Source organism: Chiroxiphia lanceolata, chromosome 7 (assembly GCF_009829145.1).
Source record: "Chiroxiphia lanceolata isolate bChiLan1 chromosome 7, bChiLan1.pri, whole genome shotgun sequence".
Classification (NCBI taxonomy): Eukaryota; Metazoa; Chordata; class Aves; order Passeriformes; family Pipridae; genus Chiroxiphia; species Chiroxiphia lanceolata.
The window spans coordinates 7,691,347-7,711,033 of record NC_045643.1 but is presented as its reverse complement, the minus strand read 5'-3'; the positions used below and the strand labels follow the sequence as shown (position 1 = coordinate 7,711,033).

Here is a 19,687-nt window from a genome sequence, read left to right as displayed (position 1 = left end):
GTGTGACACTGTGAAGCACTGACAGCTTTTTTAGCTGCTATAAACCCACATATATTGATTCCCTGTGGAAATGGATTGCATCCACAGTGCCATGCACCAAGCTCCAAAGAAACGGTTCAAAGAAGAGTTGAATCTCCACCTGGGTGGCCGGGTTTTGCTGTAGGAAATGTCCTGCAATGGGGGAGCAGGGTTTTATAACGTGCTGTGGCTCACCTCTCACTGGGGAAAGCCTGTAAATAAAAGCAGGGAGCTGCAACGCCTGGATGGTTTTTGGCCAAATACAGCATCCTAGAGGAAGAGGGTTGCAGGCATGAAGGTTTTGAGGTTCTCCTGCTCCCAGGAGAGGGGATAGGGCTTGGAAGGATGTGAACTTTGGGCTTAGTGCTGCTGCTGTCAGTGCTGGGACAGGGATGGGTAGATAATGGCTCTGGGAGATGTGTGTCATCCTGCCATTCCCTTGGGGATCCTGGCTGAGTCACAGCTGGCTGGTCACTCTCTTCTCTCCAAGGCATGCCACCTACCTTGGAGGGCACTGGGAGAGCCTGATGGGCCAACAACAAATCCCTACAACTCACAGGTTGAGTGGTATATGGCTTTAGGGCTTGCACTGGGGTGGGTGGGACCTCTGGGACATATGCTGCTGTGATTTGGGTGGATGCTTGGTACTTCAGTGCATGCAGAGGGCTCCTGCCAGGCAGTTTTGCATAATGTCCAGTCTGGGTAAAGCAAATAGGGCTGGAGGAGCAGGAATTGCATTAGCAATAGTGACATGTTGGGATCAGTCAGCAGAACAGTGACCAAAACCCATCTGATCATCTTATGTGATTGCATACTGACATATTAATGTTTCCTGAACTGCTTTGCTTGGACTTGTGTCCTTGTAACAGCCCAAAAGGAGGCAAGTGGCAGTGGGTTTACTGGGATAGATCCTTTTACCCTTCTTCTCTATGAAGCAAAGGGAGGACAGTGCAGGCTGACCATGCCCCCAGGCAACCCAGCAGCACAAACACCCTTAAAATAGACTGAGAAGATATGAAAAGTCAGTCTACCTCCTTCCCAGCTCTCTGCCATCACAGGACATGGCAGCCTGAGCTTGTTTGCGGGTACCCGCCCTCCCTCTGAGCACATGGCATAAAGATGCTGCTGCTCCTCAAGCAGGTCACTGAGTTTTGGTGCTTCCTGTGTTCCCATTGAGCCTTTTACCACTTCACCCCATTGGTAATTGCTCTCTAAAAGCCTGGGGAAGAGAGGAAATGAGATGAAAAGCCATGTCAGAGCTGACTGGTACTGTCTGTGCTGCAAGGCAAGAAGGTAGTCAAAAAAGAATGGCAGGAGCTGTTGCATCTGTGGCTGCAGTCATACCCGGAGAGAACTATAGGGAGGTTGATTCTGCAATGTAGGTTTTCTTCTTCCTGTATTTCAGGTGTACCTGACTGCTGGAAAGACCTACAGGCTTGAGAAGACCCTGAAGGAGCTTGAGGAAGGGGCTCATCACAGTGGCACTACCGACTCAGAGCTGTCAGAGCTGGAGGACAAAGTGGCCTCGGCTGCTGCTCAGGTGCAGCAGGCAGAGAGCGAGGTGAGGGCTTAGCTCTGAGAGGTGCTTTGCCCGGCCACTGATGGCAAACAAAGCCAGTGGTGGATCCTCCAGCCACTATCTGTATGTTCTTCTTCCCCCCTCTAAAGATATCAGACATCGAATCCCGAATTGCGGCTCTGTCTGCGGCAGGGCTGACGGTGAAGTCGGTGGAAAAGGCAAAGAAGAAGTCAAGTGGGCAGGTGAGCATGGAGGATGGTGGGTATGAGGTCCCAGCCCTGAGATGTACGTTCTCCCCCGGGCTGTTGCTGCTGCCTCTGGGTGCTGCCAAGGGCTGCCTGGCTTGCTGAGCTGTGCCCACCTCTCTTCCTGCTGCCCGGGGCTCTGCAGACCAAGCTGTCTGCCTCCTCTTGCACCCCCAAAGAAACCTCTGCCCTTCCTCTGCCTGCAGGCTGCCTGCCTCCACTCTCCCGGTCCTGCCAGCAGCAGTCCAGGGGAGTCTTTGGATGACATTAAAGTGAGTATGTATTTAGTCAGTGCTGGCTTTGCATGTGGCACAGCTTTAAGCCTGGAGACAACTGCCGCTTTCAAAGCAGTTGCCTCAATGGGGACCTCTGCCCTTCCGTCCCCTTTCCCACAGCAGGCTGCTCCCCTTCCCTTGCAGGCAATACCCGGACTGCAGAGGTTCAGGAGGAGGTTCAACAGTCCACTGGAAATCACGGGTAAGGAGCATGGCTCTGCCTGTGGGAGATGGGGACCTGTGGGTGATGGACTGGGCTCTGGGGGATGCTTGGTCCTCTCTCTGCATCCAGCTGTGTGACTGCAATGGGGGTCCCCTTCCCTGTGCTCACGTCCTCCCAGTCAGACAGCCACAGGAGAAACCTGTGATGGATAACGTGGAAAGGAGACAGCAGTTGGCAGGATCAGGGATAGTGATGGGAAAGCAGAGGTCAGGCTGAGATGGGTCAGTCCTCCGAGAACCAGGGCTGTCTCTGCAGCCTGGGCTCTGGCCACTCGAATTCAGGGAGACATCTGCGTTACTTCATCTCTGGCATCCTGTGGGCTGTTAGATCTCAAAGCCTCACCTAAGCCCATCATCGCTTCTGAGAGCAATTTCTTCCTTGCTTGGCCATCCTGGAGAACGTATCCTTCCCTGGATGGTATGCCCCACCCCTGGAAGTGTTCCAGGCCAGGTTGGAAAGGGCTTGTAGCAACCTGGTCTAGCTGGAGGAAGGTGTTCCTGCCGATGGCAGGCAGGTGGAACAAGATAGGCTTTCAGGTTCCTTTCAATCCAAACCATTCTATGACTATAAATCTCGACCCTGTTGCCCACCTGCCTCAGCCACTGGTCTCTGGTGGGGGGCAAGAGGCCCTCCAGGGCCCAGTTATGACAAACAGCAGCTTCAAAGTAGACTGTGACCTGAAACTTGGCACAGCAGCTTGTGTGGTAGGGGGGCAATCACTGGAAATGTTTCATCCTGACCGACATCAGTGAGACTGATTAGGAAATTACTTTTCTATTTCTCTCTTATCACACTCACAAGCTTAAAGACAGAAAGAGCAGCTCTCCTTCCAGATAATGGAAGATGAAGGGAGGGAAGGGGGAAAAGATCATTTAATGCAGAGGTGAAATAGCATTTCCCCCATTCACACAATTAACAGTGCTGTTTCCTAAGCTGAGGCTGGTAGGTGGAAAGGTTCCTTGTCCTCATGCTCAGGAGTCATCTGCTCTCCTTCCTGCAAAGGACAGGCAGATAAAGGCAGCCCATGGGACACGTCAGCCCTGTGAGGAGATAGAGGGATGTGCAATTGGGACAGATGTCACCAGGAGAACCTAATCCCCTCTGCCTGGGCTGGGTGATGGGGTGACTTGGTCTCCTGACTGCCCTCCCTGCAGGTCAATGACTTGAAAAGTTGGGCCTAAAAAGGTGCAGCTGGTGGAAGTTGGTCACGGAGAGGAGATGACTTAGTAGGTCAAGAGAGTGTCGTAGGCTTGGGTGGTGTGAGAGCTCCTCGCAGGCAGGCAGAGCTTTCCAGAGCAGAGGCCCTGACTGCTGGCAGACTGACCCAGCTCACACAGTGCTCTGGAAACCTGAGTAGCAGCAACTCTTGTCTTCTTGTTATCAAAGGGCTTCCCATCACCTTCCTGGAGAGGAAAGTGCCATGGTGCATCCAAACCCACAGTCAGCAGGGGATTAGTAAACCCCAAGTGACTTGGTGGGTAACTGAAACCTCTGGTGAGGTGGATGAAGAGCTGCTCCCCATCTCTCTTTGTTCTCTACAGGTTTTGATGATTCCTTTGACCGCAACTCTGTTTACCGTGGTTCCCTGACGCAGAGAAACCCCAACGGGAAGAACAGGAGAGTGGAGAGGCTCTTTGCGGTACGGACCCAGCCCCCCAGAAGGGCTGCTGGCCTGGATTCCATGTGGGACCTGCCTCCCTGGGCTTTCACAGAGGGACCTGTCCCTCCCCACACTCTCCTCAAGCCAGTGGAGTGCCCAGCTCCCAGCATTGGTCTCACCATGCTGACTGGTGGGCAGGCACACCTGGGCATCACCCCCTGAGGTCTGGGATGTCACGAGCCCCAGTGGGGGGGGGACCAAAATGATGTACATCTTCGAATTCCTGCTGTCTGCGTGGTCTGTGGGATGGGGCAGGTCCTCGCTCCATGCAGTGGCAGCTAGAGGGGACAAGGAGCACTTTGTCCTCGTCACCTGAGGTGGCTCAGGGCATGGGCACAGTGAGTGGTGAGCTGAGGTTTCTCCTTGTGCCTTGCAGAAGCCTGTGATGACCCACCTGTCCTGAGGAGAGGGGAACCTTCCTGCTACCGCATTTCAGTGATGATACAAGACCTCAGCGCAAAGCCTCTCACCACCTTCCCCGCAACACTTTCTCCTCCTTCTCCTATGCTCTTCTCTCCCTGAAACCCTGGACAGAAATGAAGCCAAAGGCCATGGGCAGGAGGTCTCGCTGGGAGCTGTTGGGGAGAGAAGCAAGGCTCTGGGGTGCATTCAAGTGGCCAGGGGCTTCCCTGGGAGGATGCAGGCATGAGACCTTGGCTTTGGGAAGCTCTTGGGTACTGGGTCAACCAAAGGGACCAGAGGAGGAAGCTGGATGTCAGCGTGGCATTCAGCACAGGGACCAGGAGAAGTGGCACAACCCTCACTTGGCAAAAGCTGTCAGTGCCTGTCCCTGCTCTTTTCCAGGCTGGTGGTGAGCAGGGACAGGAACTGACAGTGGGGTGGAGGATGCCCCTGGGGTACCCCAGGTAGAGCAGGGACCCAGGAATCCCAGTGCTGGGATTTGCATCGTGGTGCTGGTCCCAGCTCCCTGCCATGTCCTTGGAGGCATTGCTTCCCTTCCCTGAGCAGCAAAGGAGGTTGAGAGCAGTGCTGGTTCCCTCCCAGCGACCACTTGGCCAACAGATCTTTGCACCAAGCCATGCAAACACCCGCTGAGGCTTCTCGCCGCCGTGCCTGAAGTGAGTGTGACCATCTGGGGATGTGAGTGAGGCGAGGCTTGCAGGAGGTGTTGGCAAGGAAGGTGGAAGAAATGATGGAGAGCTTGTTGGGTATTGGTTTGCTTTTCCAGCTCTCAAAGATACCTCCTCTCCTTGTGAGGTTATATCAGCAAGATATATAGAAGAACTCCAGCAAGCAGAATGTAGGTGCTTTTCTGCTCTGCAGAGGGGTCAGCTCATGCCAAGATGCACTTTGTGGATGAGCATGTCCCCTGTCCCTGATGATGGTATTGTAGAATCTGTTAGGACCACCCCATCCTTTGGAGGAGCTGTGATGACCTTCGGGAGCTGCAGTGGCCCTGGGCTCCTGCCAGGTGACAGTGGCATTGGTTACACCCTCCCAGATGCTCCAAGATGTTTGTTTTCCTCCAGTATTTAATTCCCCACATCCATTAACCCCCGTGGATCAGTGCCTGGCCCCATATCCATGCCCAGGGTATTGGGATGGGAAGAAGGTTGGTTTCTCTTACAGGTCACTTTGGAAGAGTTTTTTTGCTTGGTACCTGCTGGTCCCTATCCTGTATAGCCCCCACCTCCCTCCTTCCCTCTCTCCCTCTCTCCTTCCACAGTGGATGATGGGAGGAGGATTGCTTGCAGCCAGAGTGGGGATGTCAGACCAATGCTGACAGTTTCCCATCAATGGCCACTCAGGCTGGACCCTTTAGGCAATTCCTGTGCATCTGAGCTAAAACCACTTTAATTACAAGCAGTAGAATGAATTGTCATGCAAGTAGCACATACATTGGCTTTGCCTAGAAACTGCTAACTGCCTAGAAATTGGTCATATGGTCCATCCCAGAGCAGTCTTGTAAGTCCATAGTCTGGGCTTCCCAGATGGAAACAAAACCAGTTTCTTAATTTAAAATTAAATCCTTCTGGCCTGACACTCAAAAGGGTAAGTGTAAATCTCTGCTGTGGCAGAAACTTTCCCAGACACTGTGGCATTACTGGGTACATTTCTTGCTGTTCTGCTGGCCTCAGTGCTGGGATGTCAGCTCCTTGCTGGCAGAAGGGAGCTCCACCAAGAATTGGGAGGTTTGCATCCAGCCTTCTGGTGTCAGGGCTCAGCCTTTGCCCCAACTCCATCTCTTGCTGTGTCTGATTTCAGCCATAACTCAAGTCCTTCCACACTTGACCCTGTAAAGAAATCCTCACGGTGAGCTTCAGCAGTGCAAACTAAGGCATCGTTCAGGCTGTAGTCATCCACATTGTTCTCTGCTGGTTTTCTGACCCATCTTTCTGGCTAGAGATTCTATATATGTATACTAAATCATGCAATAAAGGCAATTTTGTGTCCAGAACCATCCACCCATTTTCCTGTCTCTGTTCTTTTAGCTCATTCAAGCAAATGTTCCTCTCTCTTTCCATAGAATCACAGAATGGTTTGGGTTGGAAGGGATCTTAAAATTCATCTCATTCCATGCCCCTGCCATGGGCAGGGACACCTTCCATTAGACCAGGTTGCTCCAAGCCCCGTCCAACCTGGCCTTGAACACTTCCAGGGATGGGGCAGCCACAGCTTCTCTGTGCAACCTGTGCCAGGGCCTCACCACCCTCACAGGGAAGAATTTCTTCTCAATATCCCATCTAACCCTGCCCTCTGGCAGTGGGAAGCCATTCCCCCTTGTCCTGTCACTCCAGGCCCTTGTCCAAAGTCCCTCTCCAGCTCTCTGGTGAGCCCCTTTAGGCACTGGAAGGGCCTCTCCAGTCTCCCCAGAGCCTTCTCTTTTCCTGGCTGAACACCCCCAGCTCTCCCAGCCTGCCTCCAGAGCAGAGGAGCTCCAGCCCTTGGAGCATATTTGTGGCCTCCTCTGGACTCACTCCAGCAGGTCCATGTCCATCCTTTCCTTTAACCAATCTGTGCAGTCCTTGCTTTAAAACTAGCCAGGTGAAGCAGGCAGGAATTGAATCAGCAGCACTGAAGCAGAACAGAGGCAGATGGTTCTGATCAGGGTGGCAATATGAATAGTCAGATACTGGTCACAGAGCCACAGGTGTGAAGACTGTGGGTTGGTGGTACCCAGTGGTGAAGCCAGGTGGGCAAAGGGGATGCACGAGGTGGGGGTAAGGAGGGGCTGATCCTGAAATAAATGCACTGCTCCAACTTGCATGGACACCCTGAATCAAATCTGGCAGCTGAAGCCACAAGAAACACAAGCCCACTTTGAGGGGTTGCTTTAAATCTGTATTAAATAATAGCAGCAACCCCGGGGTAGAGAGAGACCTGCTGAGCCCAGGGTATGGGTTTCCATGGCTGAAACATGGGGGGTTTATATCTCTTTACCCTTTTCCCTGCCTTTGCAACACCTCTGTGGCAATCACCCTGTGTCCCTTGCTGCTCCTGTCACCTGTCCCCAACACTGCTGTGCTCAGGCATTGGTGCTGACAACCATATGAGATGGAGACCTGTCCCAGGGCAATGCCAGCTCCACGTGGGGGTGGCAGACAGAGACCTGCTCCCTGCCCTCACCCCACTAGTGACAGTGTCTTCACCATCCTGCCAACAGAAATATGTCCCTGTTTCAGGATGTCTCTGGTCCCAGTTTTGCCTGGGGATACCAACTAAACCCTCTGTGCTCAGGACACGAGATGGCTCCTTCAGTGTCACATCCAGCAGAACAAACAGTCAGAAATCTTTTAAACCCATTTAAAAAGTGGGGGCGGGGGGGTTGGAGAAGGGAAAGCAGGGGATTTGAAGCCCTCATGCCACGAGGACAAACCTATTTCTGACAACCCGTGTGCCCCAGCAAGTTGCCTTCCCCTCTTCTCTGCATTTAATGTTCTGGTTTCCTTAAAGCAGCTTTTTTGCGGGAGGGAAAGTGATGGAGAAAGATACCCAGTGTGAATCCTGTGGTGGAGTTGCACTGGTAACTCAGCTTTCAGGGCAGCGTGAACCACAGATCCTCCCCCTCCCCGCAGTGGGCGCTGGGGGGAGTGATGGACCAGAAAACTTCCCCTTGTCCAAAATAACCCTGGGTCGAGGACAGGGATTAACATATTCCCAAACTATCTTCCTCAGCCAGCGGAAGATAAAATGCTGGTCCCTTCTGAGTCATGAACATCCCTGTGCTGATTTGATGAGAGGGGACAGCGGGGAGGGGAGATGCCCCGGCTCGGTCCCTGCCAGGACTCGCCTCTGACATCAGCACGAAACCGGCCATAAAAACAGCGACCGGAGGGGACTCCGGCTCAGACAGCAGCCACTTGGCTCAGCGGGACGGCAGCCGGGCACCTCGCCTCGCCACGCCACGGTAAGTGCAGCCCCGGCTGCGGGAGCTACGCTTTTCTCTCCCTCTCGTGATGCTTTTGAGCCCTGCTTTGCCTCCCCGTGTGTCCGTCCTTGCGTCTGTCCGACCGGGCTGGGGGGGTTCCAAAAATTTGGTGGCCAGAGCAAACGTGAGCTCGCAGGAGCCCAATCTGCCTCCTGCTCAGCACGCTGCAAACTTTTCCTTTGCAAAAGTCCTTGGAATCAAAGCTGCCGCCACACCCGCGCCGTGTCCTGCCTCACCCAGCTCTCCCACTTCTGCCCCCCTCGCCCTGGCAGAAACCAAGCCCATTGCTCAGCCGTGCACGCTCCTGCTCATCACCTCAGTGCCCTGCAGTAGGTTACAGGGTGCTCCCGGCTTTCCATTTCGGCAGCCGCGTCCAGGGGTGGGTGCCCGGGGTGCAGAGGTGACCGTGGTCCATTCATCCATCCCCCAGCATCCAGCAGCAAACCTCATTTGAGGCTCTGCAGCCTTTGATTGGTGCAGCCAGCCCTGTGCTTTGGTGGTGGCTCCTCTCCCCATCACCCAGGCTCTGGGGTCCCGGGGTGCACCAGGGCTCCCAGAGGAGAAACGATGAACTCTGTCAGGCCTGACCTAAGGCACTAGGCTGGGACCAAAACCTGTTTTAATGAACATCAGGTTTGCACAACTCATGTTTGGAGGGGATACTTTCCCAAAAGGTATCGGCCCCAGCAAAACCCCCGGGTTCTGATCCAGTTCTCCCGAGCGCTTTGCATCGCTGCTTGCCCAGGGATACTGTGATAGGGACACACATCAACAGCCAAATCCCTTCCCTCCCCAGCCGCATCGGAGGCCGCCGTCTTTGTGGCGTGAAGTGCCGGGGGCCGGGAGACTTCGGAGACGAGCCATTGCGGCCGGAAAGTGCTGGGGATGAAGCTGGGGGCCACCTGCCTCCTGTGCCTGCTGCTCGCCTGCCTGACCCTGCCCGTCGCCTACGGCCACATCCTCCAGCGCTCCATGGAAATCAGGAGTAAGGAGAACATGAGTAAGGGAGTCCCCCTAGCCAACACCCTGCTTCCAGCCCCCTCTGCATCCCCAGACCCAGCCGCATTTTTGGGGGCGAGGAGGGGGTGTAATGATGCAGAAGCAAAGGTTTGCTTTGAAACAGCCTTTGCAAGAGCTTTTATCCCTCTCTTCCCCCTTTCCTGCTCCCATTGCGTTCTTATCCCCCCACCCATGGGTGACACGCCCTGTCCTCTCTCATCACCCCCGATGGTTCCTCGGCTTTTCCCTTGCAGACCCGGACATCGACCCCTCCTGGTACACGGGACGCGGGATCAGGCCGGTGGGGCGGTTTGGGAGGCGGCAAGCCCTGGGTGAGGGCACCCACCCCATGGGGGGCCGGCAGCGAGCCTGTGCAGCCCCCCACCCTCCCCGGGAGGAGCGGAACCCTTGAACTGAAGCTGACAATAAAACCCCTTCTCCTCTCATCCCTGTGTCCCAGCCTCTCTGTTCCAAAATGCAGCATGAGGGGGACGTGGGGGGTGCAGGGTGGAGAGTGTGACCCCAAAATTGTCAAGGCCCAGCACTGAGGGTCTAGTGTGGTTTGGGGAGGGAAGGGTTAATTTTGGGAAGGGGAGGGAGCAGATGGGGTACAGGAGTGGCAATTAGCACCTAATGTCTGCCAGCTGCCCTAACAAAGGGGATTTAGGCAAGAGGAGGGAGCAAATCAGCCTTTTTGTGGAGGAAGGGCTCTTGTACTGCTCCAGGATGGCTCAACCCTTGGGAAGCACCACAGGTGAGTGTCCTGGCTGGTGTGGGGTGCTGGGGCGATTGGTCCTCAGGGGTAAGATAACCTCCCCTGCATGGGGAAGGTCTTCCACGGTGTTTGCTGCCTGGCATTGCTGTCAGGCCATGCACCAAAAACTCAGAGGTTACTGCCCTGCAGACAAGGTGAGTGCTACTGCCTTTGGAGAGAGCACAGGTGGTTTTTTCTCCTTTTCCAGCCAAGGTGCATTCCCGCATCTAACTCATAATATGCAAAGGGGAGGCCCTGCAAGGCACGGGGTACTGGGACACCACTTGTTTGGTTTGGCCCCATTCTGGCTCTTATGTTGGCAATAAATCTGTGATTTCTCCCAAGGATGGGCTGTGACCCACTATGAGTTAGATGGGGTGAGGGAGCACTGGCTCTGGTCCCTGCCACCTCTAAGCTTCCCCACCTGCAGCCTGACATCCAGGACAGGAAAAAATAACACACCTTCAGGGCACTATTCTCTTTATTTGCAGCCTGAGCGTGAAGTCCCCAGAATGCACCTGCTTTGCTCTGGAAAGCTAAACCCTCCCTTTTCAGATGGAAAGGGAGATGGAGGAGGTGATGTGCAGCTGGGGTGGGGGGATGTCACCAGTCAGGGTTGGTGGTAGTGTTGCTGACAGGTTGTGCTCTTCTCTGGAAGTGGAAGCTTGGTGGAAGAAAACCCTGTGCTTTAGCTCTCGGATGAAGACAGCACCAGAGGGTTGAAGAGGCCCTGTGCACCCAGGGTGGGCTCTGAACTCGCTTTGAGGGGGAGGGTGGTCAGGCTGAGCTGCTACTGCACTTCTGAGTCCCCACTGCTTTGTCACTGCTCCTCGTGGAGACTTCGTCCAGTCATGGCTGAGGTCCAGAGTTGCATGTCCTCAGAGCCAGCAGCACCTCCTCTCTGGCGTGCCCTCCTTCAGGTCAATTGTTGATCTCTCGTGTAGGGATGGGGCAGATGCCTTCTCTTTTTCCCGACACAGGAGCTCTTGGACTAGGAGGAAACATAAGGCAAGAAAGGGCTCTTTTCCCCTGCTGGTGGTGTGGGGTGTGATGGCCACGCCGTCCCACCCCAGGGGACCATCCCACAGTTCCCCAAAGAGCTAAGCTGGGGACACCATTACACCCAGATTGGATACGAAAGCAAAATAAAATTGTGGCTTTGGGAGAAGGCCTGAAAGCCATCTCTGATACTGGAGTATCCTGGAATGGATCTGTCCATCCTTCTGCCTTAAGGGGTGGCACAGGCTGGATTGGCTGGGAAGAAGATCTCAGTGGCAAGCAGGAGCAGTGAAGGGGATCAGCTTTGCAGGGGCTTGGGGCCATGGTTCACCTGCTTCTGCTCTCACCTAGACTCATCACATGACTCACCTATGGCCATGAAGATATCATTTACTTGATGGTTGCATTTTGCAGATGTCTCCATGAACAGGAGGCCTTTTGTCCGTGCAAACTCTGCCCCCTCCTAAGTGGAGACAAGCAGAGTTATTACCCCAGCCTCTTCTGGGGCTGCTTTTTTGGCTATGGTGGGTCAATATTTGTACAGAGATTTTGGAGGTGTCTGAAAACCTTTTAAACTCTTGGCTTTCCTTGGACATATCCCAGTGCTTGCTGGTGAGGGGGTGATGAGGGAACCACAGGCACTCACCTCAGTGGTGACCTCTCGCTCAGCAGCAAGATCTGTTTTGTTGCCCACCAAAGCAATGACAATTTCATCAGGAAGGAATTTCTTCTCCAACTCCTCCAGCCACAGCTTTGCTTTCTTGAATGTTTCCTGGAGAAATGGAGACAAAACCCCTCAGTGATCTGGTTTTGATTTAATCCCTTTGTCTCAGACAAAGCTGGATGGGTGGCACCAAACCAAAGGTGGAAGAGGTGTGATGGGGAAGTAGTGATTGCCCTCTCTCAGAAAAACAGGTCACCAGCCCTCAAACACCTTCAGGCATAAATCCACCTTGGATGGGATGCATCCTTTCTGCGTGGCAGCAGAAATCATCCCAGGGTAGTGGCATGGCCCTGCATGGGCAGGGGCAGCCCCTGACAAGTCCCAGGTGGAATGTTCACCTTCTCAGGTGGTGCTCATGTACTGCTTTCTGGTCTGCAAAGGACAAACACCATCATCTGGACATCTCTGCCCCACCAGTGTGCTGCAGCATGGCATGGCATAATTTTCTAGCATGGATGGAACGAGCATCCCCTGCCTTACCTTCTTAGCAATGTCATAAACAAGGAGAGCAGCATGAGCATTCCGGTAGTAGAGGTGGCAGACACTTTGGTACTTTTCCTGGCCTGCCGTGTCCCAGATCTCAAACTTGACGGTGGCTGCCTCCAGGTCGTGTGTGCGTGTGAAGAAGGAGCCTGCAAGCAAGATGCAGGGTACATGTTCACTTGTAGTAACAGGAGATACCTTAAGTCTGCTGCTGTGAGGTCAAACGCGTCCCGAGGGTTGGTAACAATGCTCTAACGCGCAAAGTTGGGGTGGGTTTCTCGTGATCATTGGTACTGTTGCTGGGATGATATGCTGCAAGGCTGGGGGCCCTTCCTGACAGCAGACTTGGGTGGACACCAGGTTTGATGCCAGATAGTTCTGAGCTTTGCAGAACAGACCCCAGACAGAGAGGCACCACCACCTTGCTGGTGGGTCAGACCTGTGAGAGCTCTAAATAGGAATATCCACTGAAAGGGCTCACACTGGAGGGTGACCTTCCATCCCTGTTCCCAGGGAGTAGATGGCTGCCTGTAGACCAGCCACAGCCACAGCCACAGCAGAGGGATGGGGAGAAGTTCCATGGCACTTTGCTCTCCTCCACCAGCTCTGCAGGTACAGGTGGGACTGCAGCCTCTGTGCCTGCTGTGCCTTCTTAGGCAAAAGCCAGGTATATCATGTAAAAGGAACATCTATAATGTCTAGATGCTGTAGGACTTAGGTAGGGGAGATTGAAATTAGATTATCTTTAAGGTGCCCTTCAATGCAAACCATTCGATGAGACTCTCCTGGGGTGTCTTAAATAGCTGGGAGGGCAGCACAGGACCAAGCGTGCAAAGAGCAGATGGACTGTACAGTTTGAATTCCAGGTTTCACTAATTTTGCTGCTCATCTGCCTCTAAAAAGCAGCACTAAGCTATACTTGTGTGATATGGATGTGGCTCTGCTTACAGCCTGGTGCTGAGCAAATGGTCTGCAGAAATGTGAAGGGGAAGGTCTGGCTCTTAGGCAAGTCTGTACCATGTTCAGAAGTGGGTCTGTGCTACTGTGAGATGTACCAACCAGTTCTTCTCCATCCCACCCTACTTCAAGGAAGTGCATCAGGCCTGGTCCCTTGTCCAGAGCCATCAAGCAATTGAAGCCACTCACTCACAGCCCACGGTTGGCAGGAACTCCCTGAAGTCATTTCTCACGTATCGGTAGGCCAGGCTTGACTTCCCCACCGACATGCTGCCCAGCAGAACCACCTTGTACGTGTAGGTGGGATGACTCCCCTCCAGGGAGGCGCCTGGCATTGTTTCCTGTGCCATGGCCTGCAATGAAACCAGCTCCGTTCAGTGTACATCTGCAACTGATCCCAGCCTCCTGCATCAGGTCCTGACTGGTGCCAGGGGGACAGGTGGGGGTTAACCTCAAAATAGGCTGGAATAAAATCATTAATATCCTGAATCAAATCTAATATATCAAAGCATCTGCCACTGTCTGTTATGACCAGAAGGTGGAGATCTTTAGGAAGGAACAATCGATGCAAGAAGTCTTCTTGGATGTAGACAAGGAGACTGAATTTGGTGTGTCTCCTTTAAGAGGACATGCTGGGGGAAGTTAATGGCAGAGGGACATCACTCATGGCTGTGCCTTGCTCTTGAGCACACCTTTCTCACCACAGTGCTGCTGAAGAGTTTAGGCTGATGTTCTACATTTATTGTGGGTGCTGGTTATAAGTTATACCAGGAAAGCCCAGCTCAGGCATCGAGGTGATGCTGCTGCCAGCTTGCTAAGGACGCTGCCCAGGGAATGACTCGGCATCTCAGGATCTGTTGGGCTTTGTGGTAGCCCTGCTTTGCGTCAGCAAGTTGCTTGAAAAAGCAGGAGCAAGAGGACCTGGCTCAAGCACCCCTGAGGACAGCAGCACACAAAGCAGATGGCACATGCTCTTGCACCATGGTAAAGAAGCCCCAGACAGACCAAGCCCATGAAGTCTCACACCTCATGACTGTGTCAGCACAGAGCGTGACTCTGCCCCACTCTGGATGGAGCTACACTGTGCCCAGGGATGGCAGGGGAACACAGACCAGAATAACAGTGGTTATCTCAAACCTGACTCCAAGAAAGCTGCTGCAGAGTTTTGGCCATACCCTGGGAAGAGGATGGTCGGTGTGAGCCCTCCTGGGTGGCACGTGTCCCCTCCTCTCAGCCTTGAGGTCAAGGAAGTGACAGTGCCCTGCTCTTGGTGGGAACTGCCAGCACAGGGCAGCAAATAACACTGTCTTGGTTTGCCTTGGTTCCTCCTTACAGAGCTCCTCCTCCAAAAATACTCATGTGAACAGTTATAAACGAGAGAAGGAAGTTCATGCAGAGCCTGAAGATCTTGTGGGGTGTTGAACTGAACAGGATGCCAGGGTGAACACTGCTGGAATGGGGTGCTTCCTTCCATGTGGAAGAAAGCCCTGGTCAGCCAGAGAGCAAGATCAGGACCTGCAAGACTCATAATGCAAATTTAGTGAAATTTCTACCTGGGGCTCAGGAATCTGGTATGTGAAACATTGCTGTTGAGCAAGAAGTATCTTTATGAAGACACCTAATAGCAGCACTAGCAATGTAGTTCCTGGCCTGGGAAGGTCTCTGCAACACCCTTCCCTGACAAAAGCCTCTTGTTCCTGCAAGCTGCTCATCCCACGTGTCTCCTTTATTTTGCCTGTCCTTCCCCTGCAATCTGGCAGGCTCCAGACCTTTAATTCTTCATTAAGGCTGTCCTTAAGAGCATTCCTTGGTTGGCTGAACTCGGGTCTGTATCTTTAGATCCAAATAACTTTCCTGCTCAGTTAAATGGGGTTTAATTCCCTTAAAGAACACAGGTAACACCACCTTCCCCAGCTCATACAGCCCCTGTGATGAAGAGCAGGATTGTAGTTTGTGCAGAACAGCTAGTCAGGAGTGGGTAATATTATTTAAACAGGAAAAAGGTAAACTCTGCAGCACAGCATAAATGTGCTCCTTGTGGTATTGATCACATACACTTGCCTCTTTATAGGCTGGAAATAAGACTGCCATCCATTCTGGGCAGTTACTGTCGGTGATAAGCCATAAAACTCTCTAAGGAAGCAAGAAGCTGTTTGAAAACCACCCAAGATTATCTATACTAAACTCAGGTTCTCATCATTTCCCTCTGCTGCTCTCTGTTCAACGTCATAAGGTTGAGTTGATCCTGGAACAAAACTCACCTGAGATTTACTGCAGTGAGTTTTGCCAAAGTTCATTTTAAACAATTTCTTTCCCAGAGGGTGTCTCCCTTTCCACCCAAGGAGAATGGCAAGGAAGAAAAACACGTGGCTTTATTCTTTCTGATTCAATGAAGAACAGGGGAAAACGGTGGCGGTTTTGTCCTTTTTGTTTGTTTTTTTCTTAGTTTTGGTTTTTTTCTTGATTTTTGTTGGAAAAGGAGTGTACAGAGCAAAAACCTGCACTTTCTGACTAAGGGACTACAGGAAGAGCATCCAGATATCTCATGTGGTTCATAGTCACCCTTCTGTAGCTGCTCTATGCTTCGGGGAAGAGACCGTCAGTAAGACTTGGCTTAGGGTTACAGTCAGCTCCACAAATTCCAGGATGCTGTTCTGGCAGGATCACCAATCCCTGCTCCAGGTGTGGATGTCACAGCAAACATCATCCCTGTCCTTTCAGCCAGTGTCTGTGCTGCTGAGGAAACACAGGCTTGCTGTTCATGTGGAAACCTTGCTGACTTCCCTGAGCAGATCCAGGAGAAATACTGACAAAAACTTTCCTGTGCATTTCTGTAAGTTAAACCCCAGCAGAGTGTATGTGCATGCAGGAAAGTTTCTGTCAGCATGACTAGAGTAAGTTCGGTCGATCTTATTACAAACTCGAAACTCTGAAGGAGTCACCAAAGCTTTGGTGTAAAATGGCTTCAGCAAATTTTTCCACACAGGCTTTCAAAGGCTGAGGTGTAACCTGAACTGGGACTGCTTAGATGCTGGATTTTGTGGCTTTTTATTTTGATCCTGGTAAAGAATAACTCAGCAATTTGGGGAGCAGCTTGGGGAAGAGCTGAGGTGTTGCAAGTCCCGTCCTTGTGCCTAGAGGCCATGCTGAGGGGCAGGGAAAGCTGAACCTGCTCGGATTCAGTATAGTCAGAGTTAAAACAATTTATCTTCAATCGACTGTAAAAATCCTGCTGGTGGATTTAGCCTCTAGATAGAGCTTAGTATTTTGTGACAGCTGTGACTAGCAGCAGATATTCAGGGCAAGATTGCTTGATCTCACACTTACCTTGAAGGTAAGTAGCCAAATGGCCACGACACAGATCATTTCTCGCTTCCTGACAGAGGATAAAACATCGCTGCACCCAGGAAATTGTGTTCTCAGCCAGACACCCCCATTCCCCTGTCTCAGTGCCTCTTCTCTCCTTCCCTTGGGCCAGCTCTGACCAGCATTAATCAGCTGTGTCCCTGTGGAGCCCAGTTAAAGGTGATCTCTTTGCCAGCTATGGCAGCAGCAGCGCCAGATCAGCAATATTGCACTTGAACCACCCATTTCCAAGAAGGGACCTGATGAATATGTTTATGAGGGTGACCCAGTTGTTTAGCATTAGCAGGAAAGTGGATTTTATCTAGGGAGTATCCTTTCAAACTCGTCGTTTATCAGCATAAAGACTAGTAATAAAGAGAGAAACATGAGGTGACAGTGTGTGCTAGAATGTGACAGCAAGGGCGTGGCTGTCGCCACTTTGTAAATTAGTATCTCTGCAGCATTTTTAACCTGGGGTGGAGGGTCCTGGTATATTAATTGTGAAGGGATAAGCCTTTTATTTCCAAAGGAAAGCAGTAAAAAAAAAAGGAAAAGTAATGCATACCTTTTGCGGATGAAGTTACTGAGAAGTCTCATTTAAGACTGTTTAACTTCCTGGGAAATTAATGTTGTTTAAGTGTAATGATGTCTAATTGATGTCTAAGCTTTTCTAAATTACAAGCTCTAAGAAGGTCCTAAAATCATTAAAGACATTTGCTGAGTTTCTGCAGGGGTGCAGCAGTGAACCAGAAGCACACTTAATGAGCTCCTTGGAAAAAAAACAGGACTTCAATGCTTAACTGTGTAAGTCTGCAGTATCTAACCCTGCAATTTTTGGTCGTGATACTTTAGGTTCTTTCACACTTAGATACTTAACTTTTTCCCCCACAGAAGATAGTTGTCATGTACCTATGTCTTCAGTTAACTTCTAGTATTCAGCTTAAAGCACTCCTCTGCTTTTGGGAGCCTTCTCCTAGCTGCTAAAGCTCTGGCAGTGCTGATGTGGGAGCATGGTCACTTGGAAAGTTCACTTAAGCCAAGGTTACCAGGGGATACAAAAATCCCAACTGCAAAGACTTAAGGTGTAAACACTGTTAGATTTACATAGTGCTGATTTCTCAGGGGAATCAGCTCTCCCCAGAGCTAAGGGGAAGAGAATAAGAACCATTAATTGTGCCAGGAAATATGGCAGCAATAAATGGAGACTGCCTGGGCTGTGGGACACACCGAGCACTCTGCTAAGATCTTTGCAGTAGTTCTTTGGCTTCCTGAGAGGATGGGGGTAGGGCAGAGGGCTTCCTAAGTCTTCCTAAAACCTCTTCTCTTGGGCAGAGACTCACTGAGGACTGTGCCACCCTTTGTACACCTTTGAGCCTTGGCTGTGGGGCTGCTTCCTAGTGGGAGGATGAGAGTCCCGGCACCTGTCTGGGAAAGGCACCTTGGAGACAGTGGGTTGGGTCTGGGGCCTGCCTCATGAAGAATCCCCCAGCGGAGGATGCCTTTACCTTCCCGAAGCCTTGCTCTCCTCCCAGGGTTCCGGTCTGTGGTGTCAGGTGCAGTGGGATGATGGCCCCATCCGTCTGTTTGAGCCTCTCGGTGCCAGGGGCAGGCGAAAGCGAAACCACCCGGGAGCAGTGTCAAAGGTGAGAGGCGACCGGAGATCAGCGAACCTTAGACCTGACGCCAGGTCTAAGGTCTGAGAGCCAGGCAAGACAAGAACAAGAGGCTGCCGTCACAGGGAGTGGAGCCGGTGGCCATGCCCCCTTCACTCCCTCCCTCCCCACCTCCTTCCCTCCCCTCTCCCCATGCTGGGGTCTGGCAGTGGGTGGGTGGATGGACAGACACATGGAGGAATGGGTGAGTGCATTTTTCCCCATGCCATAGGGTCCAAGGCCAGCCTAGTTATCGGGGGAATGGGGAAGAAAAGCACCTTGGACTCCACCACAGCCAGAGACGTGGCATACCAGGGATCTGTCCTTCCCTGGGTTTTTATAATGCAGCAATTTCTGCTGACACACATTAGACCTGGCTCTGGTCTTGTGCCAGGTACGGGCTCAGGTAACTTAGGTTTGGGATTGCAAAGTAGAATTGTTTTCAGGAGCGTGGCTGATTTACTGTGTGTGAGAAGACACGCCCGCTTGTCTTGCAGAATGCTTCGACTGTTGAGCTTGGGAGGTGCAAAGTGAGCAAAAACTGAGCATTTTACTGCTTGTCGATTAAGATAATAGCTACTTACCCCAGGCAGCTGGGGCTTAGTGTTTTGAAAAAGGCCACTCTTGTTAAATCTTCAATATCTTGAGAGACAAATCACAGCATGTTAATGCATTGGGATAACGGATCTGGAGTGAAAATGGCAAGATATGATTAAATATCTAAATTAAGATAGTTCTGTATTTCTGTCACTCATAATCATAGTCAGTATCTTTCCTTCAAGTAAGATGTCTGGGAGTAAAACAGACTTCACAAAATCTAGTCCTAATAGTTATAGGGAGCAGGGTGAAAAGCAGAAGTCCTACAAGAAAGCTTAAAAATAAAATCAGCCTAGTTTTGAAATGAGAAGCATGTCTTGTGACTTCCAAGGCCTGAGCACTGTGGCTCAATTGCTTCTCATTTCTATGGTAAAAAGCCAAGTACAGATGCCTGAGAGTTGCACAGATTTCATACAGGAGCTCATGTGGAATCACCATGAGAGGTTTTGGTCTGCAAGCAAAATTGGAGCGTTTCCCTTCATTTGGGAATGTGTGCACGGATTTACACTGTCACAGCAAAACTTGAGGTGGATATACTCAAACCTGAGAGCAGATTTTACCCTCTTGCCAGAGGGAAGGAAAGTGTTTACCTTCCCAGGTCCTTCCCATCAGCTCTGTTGAGGCTAGAACAGGATCTGGGGATCCTTTGAGGATGATTCCTAAAAACCCTATGAAAACCCAAACTGTCTGAGGCTCATATAATTTTTTCAGCCCCAAAGCAGTTTAATGCCCCCCCTTCCCTTTCCCATAACTTGTTTCCCACATGAGTTTACTTAAAGCCTTATTTTTTTTTCCAGGGCTTTGCATCAGTCAGTTCTTTGGTGCAAGTCTTTGACCCTGTGCACAG

The 19,687-nt window shown here is 51.7% G+C and overlaps 3 protein-coding genes across 13 annotated transcripts in view; 2 read left to right on the top strand and 1 right to left on the bottom strand.

Annotated features, from left to right (window-relative positions):
• MLPH (melanophilin) overlaps positions 1-6,364 on the top strand; it is a 28,158-nt gene extending 21,794 nt beyond the window's left edge. For 4 of the 8 annotated variants that reach the window (XM_032693493.1, XM_032693491.1, XM_032693497.1 and 1 more), the window contains 6 exons: positions 1,424-1,579; positions 1,687-1,779; positions 1,989-2,054; positions 2,181-2,259; positions 3,822-3,919; positions 4,317-6,364. In XM_032693493.1, coding sequence (XP_032549384.1) covers positions 1,424-1,579; positions 1,687-1,779; positions 1,989-2,054; positions 2,181-2,259; positions 3,822-3,919; positions 4,317-4,343 — 519 coding nt within the window. In that variant the 3' untranslated portion in view covers positions 4,344-6,364. The remainder of the gene's footprint in view (positions 1-1,423; positions 1,580-1,686; positions 1,780-1,988; positions 2,055-2,180; positions 2,260-3,821; positions 3,920-4,316) is intronic. The other 4 variants (XM_032693495.1, XM_032693492.1, XM_032693498.1 and 1 more) reach the window with 2 other exon arrangements.
• Positions 6,365-8,268: 1,904 nt separating this feature from the next.
• Positions 8,269-9,775, top strand: PRLH (prolactin releasing hormone). Of its 2 annotated transcripts, XM_032693503.1 has the most exons (3): positions 8,269-8,309; positions 9,127-9,330; positions 9,584-9,775. In XM_032693503.1, exons 2-3 carry the CDS (start codon positions 9,216-9,218, stop codon positions 9,739-9,741), a joined length of 273 nt encoding a protein of 90 aa, XP_032549394.1. In that variant the 5' UTR covers positions 8,269-8,309; positions 9,127-9,215; the 3' UTR covers positions 9,742-9,775. The 2 variants fall into 2 exon arrangements, with proteins under 2 accessions (XP_032549394.1, XP_032549395.1); XM_032693504.1 differs by lacking the exon at positions 8,269-8,309 and having other exon boundaries at positions 9,041-9,315.
• A 781-nt stretch (positions 9,776-10,556) lies between these two features.
• On the bottom strand, positions 10,557-18,288 carry RAB17 (RAB17, member RAS oncogene family). Of its 3 annotated transcripts, none has more exons than XM_032693499.1 (6): positions 18,097-18,288; positions 13,440-13,599; positions 12,287-12,438; positions 11,729-11,854; positions 11,452-11,545; positions 10,557-11,074 (listed from the first exon to the last, which is right to left on the bottom strand). In XM_032693499.1, the coding sequence occupies exons 2-6, from the start codon at positions 13,594-13,596 to the stop codon at positions 10,962-10,964; spliced, it is 642 nt and encodes a 213-aa protein (XP_032549390.1). In that variant the 5' UTR covers positions 13,597-13,599; positions 18,097-18,288; the 3' UTR covers positions 10,557-10,961. The 3 variants fall into 3 exon arrangements, with proteins under 3 accessions (XP_032549390.1, XP_032549391.1, XP_032549393.1); XM_032693500.1 differs by lacking the exon at positions 18,097-18,288 and adding an exon at positions 14,422-15,529; XM_032693502.1 differs by lacking the exon at positions 18,097-18,288 and having other exon boundaries at positions 13,436-13,517.
• Positions 18,289-19,687: the final 1,399 nt, after the last annotated feature.